Source organism: Echiichthys vipera, assembly GCF_963691815.1.
Source record: "Echiichthys vipera genome assembly, chromosome: 19".
Lineage (NCBI taxonomy): Eukaryota > Metazoa > Chordata > Actinopteri > Perciformes > Trachinidae > Echiichthys > Echiichthys vipera.
Genome location: NC_139844.1, coordinates 25099245 through 25117776, shown reverse-complemented (window position 1 = coordinate 25117776; position 18532 = coordinate 25099245). Strand labels below are relative to the sequence as shown.

The 18532-nt window shown below is 45.6% G+C and overlaps 1 protein-coding gene across 2 annotated transcripts; it reads left to right on the top strand.

Moving 5' to 3' along the window:
• The first annotated feature begins 2087 nt into the window (after positions 1 to 2087).
• Positions 2088 to 15606, top strand: LOC310961542 (serine/threonine-protein kinase pdik1l-B). Of its 2 annotated transcripts, none has more exons than XM_083933659.1 (4): positions 2088 to 2202; positions 3488 to 4231; positions 5333 to 5558; positions 14586 to 15606. In XM_083933659.1, the coding sequence occupies exons 2-4, from the start codon at positions 3509 to 3511 to the stop codon at positions 14828 to 14830; spliced, it is 1194 nt and encodes a 397-aa protein (XP_083789785.1). In that variant the 5' UTR covers positions 2088 to 2202; positions 3488 to 3508; the 3' UTR covers positions 14831 to 15606. The 2 variants fall into 2 exon arrangements, with proteins under 2 accessions (XP_083789785.1, XP_083789784.1); XM_083933658.1 differs by lacking the exon at positions 2088 to 2202 and adding an exon at positions 2488 to 2551.
• The last annotated feature ends 2926 nt before the right edge of the window (positions 15607 to 18532 follow it).

Sequence of the window (18532 nt, the reverse complement as noted above, 5' to 3'; positions counted from 1 at the left end):
ACACACACACACACACACACGCGCACGCAAACATGCACGCACACACACACGCACGCACGCACACACACAAACACACACACATGCACGCACACAAACACACGCGCACACACGCAGATGTTGTTATCTGTCATCACCACGGTTGCTGCTCCTCCACCAAAAAATAGTCGATACTGATGCAGCACCCACTCATTTTGTGTGTGTGTTGGTCTGTGTGTGTGTGTGTGTGTGTCTCAGAAGGTCTCTTGTGATTAAATGGGACTGCAGCAATGAGGGGAGTTTGGTGTTTTTCCTCTTCCAGTGGAAGCTTTTAATTTATGGTCAATTAAAATAGTTTGATTACAGAAATGCCCCGGCTCATAATAGACTACCTCTGGAGATGAATCACTTAGGTGAGGCGTCCTCAGCACTTCTGTCGTGTTCTCTTACAAAACGCTTCCGCCGAAGCATTTATTCAAGTCTAATGTGTCCTGAACTGGATCTGGTAGGTTTAATGTGCCTGACAGTTCTTCAAAATATGGCATCATTATAACGTTTTGTGATATTAAAGGTTGAACGTGTAGAATGAGCAGAACAGCGCCATCTAGTGTCTCCAGATCGTCGTCGCAACAACAAAAAAGAAGTCCAGCAGTGGGGTTGCCAGGTTGGTCAGACCCGGCCCAGTAGCTCCAGGAGACCAGAGTCTGTTTGAGCCTGTTTGAACCCGTCCCCTCCACAAAACCACAGCATCAAAACAAGGATTAGAGGAGTTTGACTGACAGTTAGCGTTAGCCGTTAGCGTTAGCCGTTCCAGCTAAGTGCAGATGAAAGTGATGTTAGCATCAAGGAGAAGCGTAGCCATGTGGGCGTGCGTTTGAATGGCGTTTCTCTCCTTTCTCTCAGTCCATGGAGTGAATGCTCAGCCATAAAATAACACGTTTTTGCACAGTTGACGATCTTTCAAAGGGAGCACCTGTTCTCTTGGAGTTCAAGGTAATTTAAAAATATTATGTGAAACTAAAATATGCGTCACATGCTACGGCTAACGCTCAGCACCTTTCCCTGCTAATCTGGAGTTTCTGACCTGCGCTGTCAGGATGCTAACCGTGGACTGACTTATTAATTAAATCCTACCACTGTCATTAAAAATGCACCTTTCTCTCTTTATCCTGCACCTTAAAATCCACACAGTATATTATTTATAGTGTTTAAATGTGCAATACTGTTCTTATTGTAGTTTATATTTTATATTTCTGATTGTTTTGTACCGCTGCTACGATTATCTATCTATCTATCTATCTATCTATCTATCTATCTATCTATCTATCTATCTATACATCTAGAAGAAGAAGAATTCTGTTATTAGTCCCGCAACGTGTTACACACACACACACACAGGCCCGAAATACACACATGCATAAACAGGACCTATATATATGCAATTAATGGAGAGATGTCAGAGCGAGCGGGCTCATCTATCTATCTATCTATCTATAACCCCCCCCCCCCAACTTATCAGAGGAGAACAGAGAGTTGCGTAAAGAGATCAATTTGCTTTCACTGCCAACATTGATGTATTGTATGTATTGATGTTTTATAACAGGTCATAATAATCATAACATAACAGTAATAGGAATGAGATGTCAACATTTATTATTTTTCTTCTATAATTTCATAAATGCATCAAACTGTAGTTGTTTTTTGTTTTGCATATATTATATAAATATATAAACAACTTTATAAGCTGTGGCATCAAACATGTTTTCCTTGGTAAAGAGGGGAAATGGCTCTTTTGATGGTGAAGGCTGCAGAGCCCTGTTCCGGCTTCTTCTGCGGTGGCTCTCATTCGAATTACATTGCGCTCTAACGGCTCTGCTGCCGACCAATCAGAACCCGCGGCTGAACTTCCTTGGCCAATCAGAACGCACGTTGCAGACCCCTGTTCCGGCTTCTTCTGCGGTGGGCGGTGACTTGCATTTGAATTACATTGCGCTCTAACGGCTCTGCTGCCGACCAATCAGAACCCGCGGCTGAACTTCCTCAGCCAATCAGAACGCACTTACGCCCAGAGCGGGACTGTCCGGATTCAAACACGGAAGTACGTTGAATTCGTTCTGTTGTGTTGTTGTTCTAACGTTTTTATCTCGGTGGTTTAGTTTAAAAACAACAACTGAGGCTGCAGATTCAAGTGAAGCACTGCTGGAGGTGTGAGCTGGGACATTTCGGGTACGTTTGACTTCGAAATAAGGAGCTTTTATGTGACGCTTTCGTGTAATTAACGCTTCCTTTTAACGGACCTGGCGCTAGTGTTGCTACAGACGGCGCCTTTAAACGTATTCAGTCATTTAACGTGCTTCATGTGGTCTCTCGAGGCTGTTTCGTCATTAATATAGAGCTTTTCACAGATGTAAACAAACATACTAACGTCACTGCTATGGGAAAGATGCTCCTGACAGGAAGTTACCAGTGCGTTGCGTTCAAGTGCGTTTGTTGTCGTAGTGAAGTCAAACATGGCGGACACACAGATCCTGACCTGCTACTCGGGGGATAAACCATTTATCTAAACACACACAAGGTAAATAAGTCGGTGTATTCTCTTATAGAGCTTTTCACAGATGTAAACAAACATACTAACGTCACTACTATGGAAAAAATGCTCTTGACAGGAAGTTACCAGTGCGTTGCGTTCAAGTGCGTTTGTTGTCGTAGTGAAGTCAAACATGGCGGACACACCATTAATCTAAACACACACGGTTAATAAGTCGGTGTATTGTCTTATAGATCTTTCCAAATATGTAAACAAACATTTCCAAAACAGTCCTGGTTCATTTCCTGCTGCAGTGCATGTGAATTACAGCTGACAGGAAGTAAACAAGGAACACGGCTGTTGCCTAGCAATGGAAGTCTGTTCAAAAGGTCTATAGATCATGAATAGTAGATTTTGGATTTATAGAAGAGAAAAGATAGATAATAATTCTGTTTTAGCTCCATATGCTTGGTCTACCCTTATCTGACGCACTTATGGTGCCTTCAGGTCCTTTGGAAAATAATAATAATAATAATTCCTTTATTAATCCCGTAAGGGGAAATTCAATTTTTTCACTCTGTTATTATTATTAAGGTTACACAAACACACACACACACACACACACACACACACACACACACACACACACACACACACACACACACACAGATGCACAAACAGGACCTATCACCTCCGTTGAAAAGGTCTACAGTAAATTGTGTCTATGCACCATTAACTTCAATTTGGGGGGGGGGGATTTTCCATCTGTATTTATTTTTTGCTAGCTCATTTTACTGTTTGGGTTTTATTTTAACAATTTTATCATGTATTGTTCATTAGCTCTAACCTAACAATGGTTAATGTTACAGTAGTTGTGAAGTAACGTTAGGACTTAATTAACGTTCATCAACACTGTTGTAGACACTGATTTGATAGTTTTGTACATCTTTATCATGCTAACATTAGTTATTTTATCTTTCTAAGCACTCGCATCAGCCCGGACTCATGGAGGAGCTCTACACTTTAGAGAGGGAGGTCGGCCGAGGCAGCTACGGTGTGGTCTTTGAGGGCCACATGGCCAAAACAGGACAGAGGGTGGCTATCAAGCGGCTGCCCTGCAGCAACCCGGAGTGCATTGAACTCTATCTGCAGGAGCTTTGGGCCATGAGAACCACTGCCAAGAACCATGTCAATGTCATTGCACTCCACAGCTGCCTCCTGCAGACTGGGTCAAGAAGCCTGAAGCCCCTCACAACAGGGAAACTGCCTCCATGTCTGGTTGAGAGCGTGCTGAAGGGCAGTGTCGTGGGAGCGCCACAGAGTCAGGAGAGAAATGACATCCAGCAGAGGACTAACTCTGGACTTCAGGACCGGACTAATACTCTTCCGGTCAGGCTTAAGGCTCTGGACAAGGATACATCAGACGCATCTGATTCAACAACCCCACAAAGGCCCCGAAACAGAGCACGGAAGAGGTCAGCCCAGAGGGAGGAGGAGCAGCCAGGACCCCTGCGCTGCTTGGCCCTGTGGCTGGTCATGGAGTACTGTGACGGGGGCGACTTGAATCAGTACCTGCTCTCCAGGCCACCAGACGCCCAGCGTAATCACAGCGTGGTGCTCCAGCTCTGCAGTGCCATGGCCTTCCTGCACGGTCTGGGTATCACCCACAGAGACCTGAAGCCAGACAACGTGCTGGTCTGCGTGACACCAAAGGGCCCCGTTGTCAAGGTAGGGCCACTGTTGTGATGTTTACGTCAGATCAAGCGGCATGATCCGAGACTCGGCACACCGTTTGATGGAAAAGTCGCACCGCTCAAATTCAAAAGCATCACTGATACACTGAACAGTCTCTTCTCGTTTCACGTAAATCCGCCTCTAAACCAACGCTGATTGGTTCGGTCGCTTGTCAAACTTCTCCTAACTTTCTCCGCCGCACGTTACCAGGCTGAAAACAACGAAGCTCAGAGATCAGGACGGAGTCACGGGGTCAATTTCAGTGATTACGCACATAAAAATGATTCTCTCCTCCGTAGTCAAGTCAAACTACTGTATATTTATAGCACATTTGAAACAACTGCAATTGACAAAAGTGCTCAACAGGCACAAAATACAGATAAATAAAAGAATACAAGGCAAAAATATCAGAACAGAAGAAAACGATAAACATAATGATAGTAAAATAAGTACAACAGAAGAGGGGGTCCAGGTGTCCAGCTCAATTCAGTGAGTAAAGGGGGGTCTTCAGCAGTGACTTCACTCTTTAGATGAACATGTGAGCTGTTACAGAGATTAGGAGCAGCCTCTGCAAAATCTCCGTTGCTGCCGTTTTTGTGTCCGTATCTGGGAACAGTGTATCATCATAGACGTAAGTTAAGGCATTTGGTATGAGAACGTTACTGTTTTACTCTTTTACATCAGAAAAGAGGAACTCGGAGTAGAGCCGCTGCTCCTTTGCGTTGAAAGGAGCCAGTTGAGGTGGTTCAGGATCATCTGGTAAGGATGAACCCTGGGCGCCTCCCTAGGGAGGTGTTCCAGGCACGTCCAGCTGGGAGGAGGCCTCAGGGAAGACCCAGGACCAGGTGGAGAGATTAGATCTCCACACTGGCCTGGGAACGCCTCAGGATCCCCCAGTTAGAGCTGGTTAATGTGGCCCGGGAAAGGGAAGTTTGGGGTCCCCTGCTAAAGCTGTTGCCCCCGACCCGAAGAGGCTGAAGATCAGATGAGACGAGAGATCAGAAAAGAACATTTTCTAGAGTCATTTGTGAAGATACTTGCCAACACAACTCATTCTGTACTGCTGTTCCGTTAACCTCCCTGTCCGACCTACAGGTGGCCGACTTCGGTCTGAGTAAGATGAGTGCAGGTCTGGCAGACGGGGATCTGACGAGGCAGCACTTCTCCTCCACGTGTGGCTCGGACTTCTACATGGCTCCAGAGGTGTGGGGCGGGCTGACCTACACCGCCCAGGCAGACATCTTCTCCCTGGGCGTGATGTTCTGGGCCGTCCTGGAGAGAATCACCTTTCTGGAAGAAGGAGCCACGCAGGAACAACTAGGTGAGTAATGGTAATAGTGTAGAGTCAAATAGAGAAGAGATCAATATCTGATGCCTCCTCTCCTTAAATAAACGCACACAAGCAACCAGAGCAACTCACCAACTGGACTCAGCCAGTAGAGATGTTACAGATCAACATGCTAATATGCATATACAGATTTTTTCAGTGTCGTCGCGTATTTGGCACAGTATTAAAGGGGACATATGCACATTATTTTATGCATACCGTCTGTTTAAATATACCTGTATTCACCCTCGGTCCAAAACGCTCCGTTTTAGCGCCTGTCTCTTTAAGCCCTCCTCCTGAAAAAGTCCCTTCTGCTCCGATTGGTCAGTGTTCACAGGTCTTCCACACCTGCGCTCTCGGTGTCTCTGCAGCTGAGGGATGACTGTAACCGCACAGTAGCAGCACCTTCTACCCACAGAAAGATAGATGGATATAGTTGTGACATCGCACCTGTACAGAAGTCCTGACGGCACAGTTTCTAAATATGGGCTGTGTAGGGCTGAAACAATTAATGGAGTTACTCGATTACAAACAATCCTCCAGGCAAAATCTCTTCCTCGGTGATTCGTCTCGCACGTTACGCGTCCTGTTCAGCGCAGCGATCATTTCACACTTAAAGGTGGAAGTGTCCACTGTGAACTAGAACTGTTCTACCACAACAGCAGGACATCGATGAGTCAGCGTCTGAGCAGAAAGCAGCCCGTTGTTAACGCCACTTCACCGAGCGCCAATGTTCCGCTTTAAGGAGGACGGTTGCCGTAGTTACGAATAAACAAGAGAATGGGTAACGTTAGCCGTCCTCGTAAATGTCTATGTTTAGTTTTTATATTAATGAAAACAGAACGTCACCTGATCAGTCTTTAGAGTTTGTTTTGAGTAAATGTGTCAGTGGAGTTTTGTTCGTTGTCACGGTAACAGGAAGAGAGCGATCGCACTTCCTGATCTGTCTCTAATTAATTAATTTAAATGATCTATTTGTCTTTAAACCTGTTTGCGTAAACACGTGCGTCAGGTTAGATTTAATGCACCACTTTGAATTGTTCAAATAGTAACTTATTCATGGTAAATTGCGAGTGTATTGCCTTCAACACACACACACACACACACACACACACACACACACACACACACACACACACACACACACACACACACACACACACACACACACACACACACACACACACACACACACACACACACACACACACACACACACATCTCGTCTTTCTCTCCCTCCCACACGCACACTCTCTCTCACACACACACACACACACACACACGCGCGCATCTCGTCTCTCTCTCTCTCTCTCTCTCTCTCTCCCTCACGCACACACACACTCTCTCACACACACACACACATGCACATCTCGTCTCTCTCTCCCTCACGCACACACGCACACACTCTCTCACAAACACACACACACACATCTTGTCTCTCTCTCTCTCCCTCACGCACACGCACACACTCTCTCACAAACACACACACACACATCTCGTCTCTCTCTCTCTCTCTCTTACTCACGCACACACTCAAACACACACCCCTGTTAGATTACCACACCAAATAGGCCTACCCCAGACATAAGTGTTTTTTGCAAAATAACACAAACTATAATACATTTTAACACATAATTATATAAATATATATGTATCTTTATCCAAATAATCGGTAGAATACTCGTTTACAAAAGGATTGGATCGCTGCAGCACTAGGGCCGTATGTGTTTCTTTGTGGATACTTTCACAGTGTTTATAAACCTGCTTTACACTCGTGAAGACGCAGAAGTCTCCGGTTTTCCATTACAGGAGCTGTAACATGCTGGGTACCACCTCAGCGTAGGTCTGTCATGTCCTATCCCCCCTCAGCTCTCGCTCAAAGGTTGAGTGTGTGGTCAGGCAGGTTGATGACTCATCACACTGAATCGAGTTTGACTTAATTAACTGGCACATATTAAAAATGTCACACACTATACATCATACAGTCATCGGGCATGGATGGTAAAATCGTGAATCTAAATGGCAAGAGGTAGATGATTTATGCCACGTACATTTAAAACGGATTAGTAGCTTCTTTTGTTTTATAATATCCACGGTCAGTGTAATTCAGCCTTTCCCACTACAGAGGTGCTGTTGTTGTTGGCATCTGTTTATAGCATCACTCTCTTCATTATAATATTACATTGTTTTTATCCTCCCACCCAACAACAGCCTAAACTCATCTCATCTCATCTTCAGCCTCTTATCCGGGGTCGGGTCTCGGGGGCAGCAGCTTTAGCAGGGGACCCCAAACTTCCCTTTCCCGGGCCACATTAACCAGCTCTAACTGGGGGATCCTGAGGCGTTCCCAGGCCAGTGTGGGGATCTAATCTCTCCACCTGGTCCTGGGTCTTCCCCGAGGCCTCCTCCCAGCTGGACGTGCCTGGAACACCTCCCTAGGGAGGCGCCCAGGGTTCATCCTTACCAGATGATCCTGAACCACCTCAACTGGCTCCTTTCAACGCAAAGGAGCAGCGGCTCTACTCCGAGTTCCTCACGGATGCTGAACTTCTCCCCCTCTCTCTAAGGGAGACTCCAGCCCCCCTCCTGAGGAAACACATTTCGGCCGCGACCTGGTTCTTTGGGTCCTGACCCAGCTTTCATGACCACAGGTGAGGGTAGGAACCAGGACTGACCGGTAGATCCAGAGCTTTGCCTTCTGGCTCAGCTCTCTTTTCGTCACAGCCTAAATTCATGAAGCTTAATTCCAGTTGGATGCTAATGCACAGATGCAGCTCAGGTCTACTGCATAGAACTTTGATGGAGTGAATTGGACACATAAAGTAGGGCTGCACAGACATAATAATAATATGGTCATCCCGATATTGAACAACATTATTGCACCTCTTCCTCATGTCGTGCACCATAAACTCTTCAAAGCTGTGACCTCATGATGAGCAGGCGTTCCAGTGTAGCTGTGCAGAACAGCACGGATACTTTAATCTCTTCCTTAATGTCCTATTTTCCTGTCGAAGCGTCTCAATGCACAGAGGGGCCAGTTCTGCTGTGCGCTCCACTGTCACAGCGTAATGAAATGGCTGCATACGTCTCATTTTATTCACAAGAACGGGTCTGGCCGGAGCTGACTCGCAGGCAGAGAGATATGAACCATTATCCCCAAGTTTAGTGCCCGAGAACCTCCCTGAGTCATGGAGACTCCATTAGGCTGAATGAGATGGTTCCGATTGGAGGGAGCGAGGGGTTTCAGTGAAGTCGAATGAAAAGAAAGAAGGCAAAATGGAATTTAGCAGCCTCCTTTTGTCAGTGAGGAAATGGAGAGAGGCAGCTGGAGGCTCTTCCCAGACCCATAAAATGGTCCATTATCTTTACTCCGTCCTCTCTCAAGACCCACACACCCACACGGTTATTCGACGAGGCAGAGGAGCACAGAGCAGACACACCCTCTTGTGTTTGTCCCTCCTGGAGCCCAGCACTTGTTGTCTTTCTGCTCAGTCGAGTTTTGAAATCTTTGCTGGCCGTTTACCAAGTGACTGCACGTCAAGTGTTTAGGTCGGGGTTCATTGTTCAGCATCATCAGAGGAAGAACACTTATTAAACAGAAAGATACGACTGTACACCTTCAGAATTCAGGTTGTTCTCTTTTACTGAACTAAGACTCAGGACCGGAAGAACCAGGTTGCGGGTACAAGCGGCCGAAATGTGTTTCCTCAGGAGGGGGGCTGGAGTCTCCCTTAGAGAGAGGGGGAGAAGTTCAGCGTCCGTGAGGAACTCGGAGTAGAGCCGCTGCTCCTTTGCGTTGAAAGGAGCCAGTTGAGGTGGTTCAGGATCATCTGGTAAGGATGAACCCTGGGCGCCTCCCTAGGGAGGTGTTCCAGGCACGTCCAGCCGGGAGGAGGCCTCGGGGAAGACCCAGGACCAGGTGGAGAGATTAGATCTCCACACTGGCCTGGGAACGCCTCAGGATCCCCCAGTTAGAGCTGGTTAATGTGGCCCGAGAAAGGGAAGTTTGGGGTCCCCTGCTGGAGCTGCTGCCCCCGAGACCCGACCCCGGATAAGAGGCTGAAGATGAGATGAGATGAACTATGACCTTGGTAACTCTTCGTAAAACACACTCTGGTTTAGTTGAAAAAAATCCTTGAGTCAGAGAGTAACATGAACATATGATCAGCTGTCCGACTCTGCGGGGCAGCAGTTCTCTCCAGGCAGACCATTAAATTAGCAAAATAATATAATTAGCGCCAAAAAATCGCCCTAAAAACAAAAACCGGTGATGTGCATCATCGATAGGGGATATATTCACCCAGTACCAAAACCGTAGAATCGACACCAGACGTCTCCAAACATATTAATCGCATGATAACTTTTAATGAGCCCGAAAACTTTGCCGCAATAATTCCCTTTTTCCCGGTGTCCGTCTCTCAAAGAGACGGGAGGAGCAGAGTTTTCACTGTGCTGAGATTTAAGGCCTAAAAACAAAGATGGAGTTGGTTTCACAGCCCAACGCAGAAGTTGCTGGTTGACAGAAATCTGGTGCACGCGCACTGACGAGCACTCGATGGGAGGGAGCAGAGACGCTCGGTGGTAGAGGGGGAGGGGCGTGAAAGTTGGAAACATTTGAAATTGTCGAGTCGTTCAGGTTCAACGCAAAAAACAGCGGCAACTAAACGCTGCTGTGTTAAAGTAGAGAGAGTCCTTTTGGTTTATTGCTTTAGTTTATTTTTTTTGGGATAGTTAAAATATCTTTGAGTTCTAATGTGAAATATTCTTTATAATAACCGGTTATGGATCTTTTAACGGGTGCATTATGACGCCATTATCATCTCAATGGTCTCCAAACGGCAGAATTGTCGCTTATCGCCGTAATTTCTGGAAAACTTAATTGCCCGGTAAAATGTGCCATTGTGACAGTCCTAAATGTGACTGTGGGTAATGAAGAGAGAGGGGGACCTTGAAAATGTTTTCATCTCCAAAAGGGGGGCCCCGAAGACCAGGTTTGGGAACCATCAAGACATGAAACGGCGTCTACAGGGACAGAAGACTTCGTCCGTATCGCCCCGATGACACGTTATGAACAGAGCTCCATTAGAGTAAATACAAGAAAGCTCGATAAGTAACACTGATGTGTTTTAATTACTTCCATGGATAGTCCTTTTCCATCCTGGGGGGGTGCCACTAATGATTCCTTTCTCCTCATTACTCATTACTAATTCTTTCCGATTCATCACTGAGTCCAGAAAATGTCAAATAAAGACAAATGAGCGATTCAAGTTATCCTCCTTAATTATTCTGATCGGCAGCCAAAGCCCTGGATTATTAATGTCACGCTGGTGTGAGAGAAAGATGATGTTCACCGCAGTTTCTAAACTTCGCCCAACTTCTGAGGTCACGCCCGTGCGAGTGTACACGGCCGTTAAAGGTCGTCTCGTGCGCCAAAGCGCTCAGTAGAGAACGCAGGGTCCCAATTCCACACTCGGCCCTAACAATAGAGACGGAGGCCGACTCTGAACGTGTGTGTTTCTTTAAAACAAAACTTTTTCTGTGCTTTTTGGACTTTAATCCACACGCAAACTGCGTTTTAGGTATGTCCGTATATATATATATATATATATATATATATATATATATATACTTTCTGTGGAGGGACTCTAAAGGGAAATTCTGGTTTAAAATCATCCCGGTGTCTTGTTTGGCAAATACACTCTTTAAATAATCCATCGAGACAATTTTTTGCACGGTGAAGGCATTCAAAGGTCTTTTTTAACCACTAATGCTGCTGAAAATAACAGCAAGCCTCTGCAGCAGCATGAGAAGAGTCCCTACACACAAAATAAAGCACCAATGGGCTCCTTCCTTTGGGATTGACTTTGGTAATCCACTGTAATTGACTTTACTATGAGAGGAGCTGGTACAGGGGCCAGTAGGTAAGTCTTTAAAACACTCTTTTAATAAACTCTAGCTTCACTAACCACGCTGTTGCTGCTTTGTTGTGTGTGTAGGGACTCTTCTCATGCTGCTGCACAGGTTTGTGTTATTTTCAGCAGGATTAAAGTTAAATATAAGCATCAATTAATAGTTACAAATGTGACCAAAGAAAGTGCTTAAATGTGACTTTTGTTTCTGCAGCTTTAACTAAGAAGAGAGAAAGAAGCAAAAGCACCACAAAAAGATACAAAACCACCACAAAAAGATACAAAACCACCACAAAAAGATGCAAAACCACCACAAAAAGATACAAAACCACCACAAAAAGATGCAAAACCACCACAAAAAGATGCAAAACCACCACAAAAAGATGCAAAACCACCACAAAAAGATACAAAACCACCACAAAAAGAGGCAAAACCACCACAAAAAGATACAAAACCACCACAAAAAGATACAAAACCACCACAAAAAGATGCAAAACCACCACAAAAAGACTCAAAACCACCACAAAAAGATGCAAAACCACCACAAAAAGATACAAAACAACCACAAAAAGATACAAAACAACCACAAAAAGATGCAAAACCACCACAAAAAGATACAAAACCACCACAAAAAGATGCAAAACCACGACAAAAAGATATAAAACCACCACAAAAAGATGCAAAACCACCATAAAAAGATACAAAACCACCACAAAAAGATGCAAAACCACCACAAAAAGATATAAAACCACCACAAAAAGATGCAAAACCACCATAAAAAGATACAAAACCACCACAAAAAGATGCAAAACCACCACAAAAAGATATAAAACCACCACAAAAAGATGCAAAACCACCACAAAAAGATGCAAAACCACCACAAAAAGATGCAAAACCACCACAAAAAGATACAAAACCACCACAAAAAGATGCAAAACCACCACAAAAAGATGCAAAACCACCACAAAAAGATGCAAAACCACCACAAAAAGATACAAAACCACCACAAAAAGAGGCAAAACCACCACAAAAAGATGCAAAACCACCACAAAAAGATACAAAACCACCACAAAAAGATGCAAAACCACCACAAAAAGACTCAAAACCACCACAAAAAGATGCAAAACCACCACAAAAAGATACAAAACAACCACAAAAAGATACAAAACAACCACAAAAAGATGCAAAACCACCACAAAAAGATACAAAACCACCACAAAAAGATGCAAAACCACCACAAAAAGATATAAAACCACCACAAAAAGATGCAAAACCACCATAAAAAGATACAAAACCACCACAAAAAGATGCAAAACCACCACAAAAAGATACAAAACCACCACAAAAAGATGCAAAACCACCACAAAAAGATACAAAACCACCATAAAAAGATACAAAACCACCACAAAAAGATGCAAAACCACCACAAAAAGATACAAAACAACCACAAAAAGATACAAAACAACCACAAAAAGATGCAAAACCACCACAAAAAGATACAAAACCACCACAAAAAGATGCAAAACCACCACAAAAAGATATAAAACCACCACAAAAAGATGCAAAACCACCATAAAAAGATACAAAACCACCACAAAAAGATGCAAAACCACCACAAAAAGATACAAAACCACCACAAAAAGATGCAAAACCACCACAAAAAGATGCAAAACCACCATAAAAAGATACAAAACCACCACAAAAAGATGCAAAACCACCACAAAAAGATATAAAACCACCACAAAAAGATGCAAAACCACCACAAAAAGATACAAAACCACCACAAAAAGATGCAAAACCACCACAAAAAGATGCAAAACCACCACAAAAAGATACAAAACCACCACAAAAAGATGCAAAACCACCACAAAAAGATGCCAAACCACCACAAAAAGATGCAAAACCACCACAAAAAGATGCAAAACCACCACAAAAAGATGCAAAACCACCACAAAAAGATACAAAACCACCACAAAAAGATGCAAAACCACCACAAAAAGATGCCAAACCACCACAAAAAGATACAAAACCACCACAAAAAGATGCAAAACCACCACAAAAAGATACAAAACCACCACAAAAAGATGCAAAACCACCATAAAAAGATACAAAACCACCACAAAAAGATGCAAAACCACCACAAAAAGATATAAAACCACCACAAAAAGATGCAAAACCACCACAAAAAGATACAAAACCACCACAAAAAGATGCAAAACCACCACAAAAAGATGCAAAACCACCACAAAAAGATACAAAACCACCACTAAAAGATGCAAAACCACCACAAAAAGATACAAAACCACCACAAAAAGATGCAAAACCACCACAAAAAGATACAAAACCACCACAAAAAGATGCCAAACCACCACAAAAAGATACAAAACCACCACAAAAAGATGCAAAACCACCACAAAAAGATACAAAACCACCACAAAAAGATATAAAACCACCACAAAAAGATGCAAAACCACCAAAAAAAGACTCAAACCCACCAGTGGCTTCTCTAACTACGCTGATAATGCTTTGTTGTGTGTGTAGAGACTCTTCTCATGCTGCTGCAGAGGTTTGCTGTTATTTTCAGCAGCATTAGTGGTTAAAAAAGACCTTTGAATGCCTTCACCGTGCTGCCCCGAGCTAATCACTGTTAGCCACGTCCAGCTGTTAGCGACTCTACAGGATTTCTCCGTTAAAAATTGTCTTGATGGCTGAATTTGCAGAAAAAGACCCTGGGATGATGTTACGCATGGATTTCCCTTTAAGTCAGTATTGGAGGCATTTCTGGTGTCAGAACAGCTCCAACCCTCAGTGTGATTATATTCCCATATCAATATTTTGATACAGACGGCCGCTCTCCTTCAGTGTTGTTAAAGAATCTTATAAATGTCCAGTTCAAACCCTTTTCCCTCTTTGTCTTTGTAAAACTGAAACAAACACTTGGGCCCTCTCTATAAACATGTCACAGGGGTAGGGCATTGGACTACTTGCGAACAGTGTGACTCACAATCACTGACGTGAAAAGGCTCCCCGCGGTCTCTGTTGCCGCGGTCGACCCAGAAGCCTCCTGTTTGAGGACTTAACCGTCTCCTCCCTCGTGTCCTTTCCTCTTTAGGTGCCTACGTGTGTAAGGGTCGCTCGGGCTGGCTGACGCCGCTGGGGGAAGCTTTGTGGGAGAACGCCGACCTCCAGCTGTGTATCCCTATGAAGTTTAGGAGGGCGCCCCCGCTGCCACCCCCTCCCGGTCCGGCCGTGTGCAACCTGCTCTTAGACATGCTCGCCTCGAACCCGGACGCTCGGCCCCCAGCAGACCGGCTGGAGGCCAGAGTGCGCCGTGCTCTGGAAGAGGACTCCCGCTGACAAAGGGCACTTAAGAGACCATAACAGCTTCAACCGCCGCAGCGACTGCATGGAAATATTGACAGTGGAGCCGCTGGCTCGATGCTCCCCACAGGTGTAAGCTATAGCCACTTTGCTGCCACGGGGAGGCGGGGATCAGGAGCGCCTATGATTATACGGGACCGCAGGTGCTTTTCTTATCGCTGACACAGAATCTCGACGTCTTAACTGTGTAGGAAGCAACATGAAGGGAAAACAGGACTACAGAGGCGCGTCTGTACCGCAGACAAAGCACGCGATGATATTCAAAACAAGCCCATGTAGAGATCCCGCGGGACTTACTCAAGCTGCATTTGATGGAAGCGCCATGCTGTTGCTTCGGCCTCGGATGCTTGACATAGAAAATCAATTTCCGTGTGCACATGTGGCTTTAATGAGATGCACGGGGCCGCTGCTGCTTTAGTCCAGGGCTGCACTGCACCGCAACTTCGTTCCCAGTGTTGATTTTGACTTGATTTATGTGCACAGGGAAAAAACACTATTTTGTGATTATCTTGATTCTGTGATGTGTGTAGCATTGATGTAACAGTTCACCAGATGTCTTAAATATGTAAAGTGAGCGATCGACAAATAGAAACATTCGTTGTTATCGTTTGGTAAAAACTACGGCCGGGCGCACTCAACCTTGGCCCAGATGATCCGTGCTTAAGTGTGATTGGTTCTTTTTTGTTGTCCAAACGTGTTTTTGAATATTTCCATCTGACCAAATCTGCATCAGACCACCGGGAACCCTTCGGCGCCATCTTTTTAAATGTCCGTCACGGGAACAGCCGAATATAAATGGTCTCAGATACGCTATCAGTGCTCATGCTCGTGCCTGGGCGCGGGACAGTTGTACTCAAACAACAGTCATTCGTGAGCGTCGTACGAATGGGCCGTGTGAGTGCGCCTCAGTTGTTGTTAAGTCAGCAACAGCTGTGGATTCAGAGCTGTGGTCACTTCTGAGCTTGTCGTTTGTTGTTTTTCTGTAAATAAGGCGCTCAGCCTCAACGTGTGGTGATTTTGAGTCAGCGTACAAAAGTAAAAAGGGCTGAACAGTTTTGGGAAAAATACCTAACTGTGATAATTGGGACGGATGTTATGGGTCATGATTTTGGAAGGAATGATCATTTTTGCACAATTTGTCTGATTTTTAATAAAAAATTAAAATGAGAATGTTGTGATTTTTCTTTCACCTGTAGAACACGACTTGAACACCAGGAGCAGCACAGTCCCTGACTCTGAATGCTATTTTGACACATATTGGACCTTCTTATGAACAGTTATTCAGATTTAATTGTGATTTGACAGCACGTCGAGGCCATAATGGGATTTAAATCAAACGTGGATTCATTGCACAGCCCCACTGAAAGAAGGAATAGATGAAGTTTATTGACACCAGTGCTGTCATGGATTCTGCTCATCGATCTGATTCTTTATCGGGTCCCTGGTCGATTTTCTTTGCCTACGCAGGTTCTTCTCTGCATCCACACGACTATCGATTATCGGAGTCTGAACGATCTCAAGAGCTTGTTAGCGGAGGCAGAGATTCAGATTCTGAGTTTGAAGCGTGCCTGAGTCCGTCTCTGTGTTACTGCAGCGTGGGCAGGACATGCGGATGAACTGCCCATCTGATAAATACACCGCAGCCTTTTTCTCTTCTGTGCGAGCGCTGAGGTATTTGAGCGCAGTGGGGTCAGAACTCGTTTAAGGGGGGCACGATAATGAGCGGAGCAGCTTTGAGCGCGTCATCGTTAAACGGATCGATCAACGTCATTAGTCTGCTTCTCGATTTCCATCTCTATCTAAAAGAAATAAGTTAAAGGTTGAATGTGGAGAATGAGCAGAACAGCTCCATCTAGAGTCTCCAGATCGTCGTCCTAACAACAAAAAAGAAGTCCAGCAGTGGGGTTGCCAGGTTGGTCAGACCCGGCCCAGTAGCTTCCAGGAGACCGGAGTCTGTTTGAGCCTGTTTGAACCCGTCCCCTCCAGAAAATCACAGCATCAAAACAAGGATTAGAGGAGTTTGACTGACAGTTAGCGTTAGCCGTTAGCGTTAGCCGTTCCAGCTAAGTGCAGATGAAAGTGATGTTAGCATCAAGGAGAAGCGTAGCCACGTGGGCGTGCGTTTGAATGGCGTTCCTCTCCTTTCTCTCAGTCCATGGAGTGAATGCTCGGCCTGTAGTGACTCTGGTTGTTGCCCGTCTCCGCTCACTCAGCTGCTGGGACAAAGAAGCAGCTGCAGGATTGGCTAACTCCATTTCACCCAGTGCCAGCCTACAGTAGCTGCACCCAACAACAGGCAACCCTGGCAAACAGCAACGCCCAACGCTATTGGCTGCTACCATGGAAACACAACGGGACAGAAAGTCAATGTCAAACATGTCAAATTTTAATGTAAAGTCAAACTGTTTCACTGTGTAAGCATTTGTGGCATCTGCAGTGGGAGCGCGGTGACGGACGATCACCAGCACCCCCCCCCCCTCCCCCCCAGGAACAGGAAATTAAAGGCAGGCATTCGGGCTGCTGCTGATCATATCCACGCGGAGTCCACTGCATTTATTACTGGTCATCAGTCTTAGTCATCACCATCCAGATCTTGGATGATGACTGTATTATAACACTGTCCACAAACACTTTTTTAGTTGTAACTTGTATATGATGGACATTCATTCATTCATCTTCAGCCTCTTGTCCCTGTCGGGGTCGCAGGGGGGCTGGAGCAGATCCCAGCTGATATCGGGCGTGAGGCGGGGTCCACCCTGGACAGGACGCCAGTCTATCACAGGACACATAGAGACGAACAGAGACAGACAACCATTCACACCTACGGGTGATTTAGAGTCATCAATGAACCGAACACCTGCACGTCTTTGGACTGTGGGAGGAAACCGGAGAACCCGGAGAAAACCCACGCAGACACGGGGACAACATGCAAACTCCACACAGAAGGGCCCCAGCCGGGATTCAAACCAGGAACCCTGTGAGGCGACAGTGCTGACCACCATACCACCGTGTCGCCCATGTTACATAAAATTCATGCTTTGCAGTTTTGCTGAAATGGGGATAGAGACTGAGCTCGGCGGTCTGTGATGAGACCGAGCTCAGCGGTCTGTGATGAGACGGAGCTCATGAGCTCGGCGGTCTGTGATGAGACCGAGCTCGGCGGTCTGTGATGAGACTGAGCTCGGCGGTCTGCGATGAGACTGAGCTCGGCGGTCTGTGATGAGACTGAGCTCGGCGGTCTGTGATGAGACGGAACTCAGCGGTCTGTGATGAGACTGAGCTCAGCGGTCTGTGATGAGACTGAGCTCAGCGGTCTGTGATGAGACTGAGCTCGGCGGTCTGTGATGAGACTGAGCTCGGCGGTCTGTGATGAGACGGAGCTCAGCGGTCTGTGATGAGACGGAGCTCGGCGGTCTGTGATGAGACTGAGCTCGGCGGTCTGTGATGAGACTGAGCTCATGAGCTCAGCGGTCTGTGATAAGACTGAGCTCAGCGGTCTGTGATAAGACGGAGCTCGGCGGTCTGTGATGAGACGGAGCTCGGCGGTCTGTGATCAGATTGAGCTCGGCGGTCTGTGATGAGACCGAACTCAGCGGTCTGTGATGAGACTGAACTCAGCGGTCTGTGATGAGACTGAGCTCGGCGGTCTGTGATGAGACTGAGCTCGGCGGTCTGTGA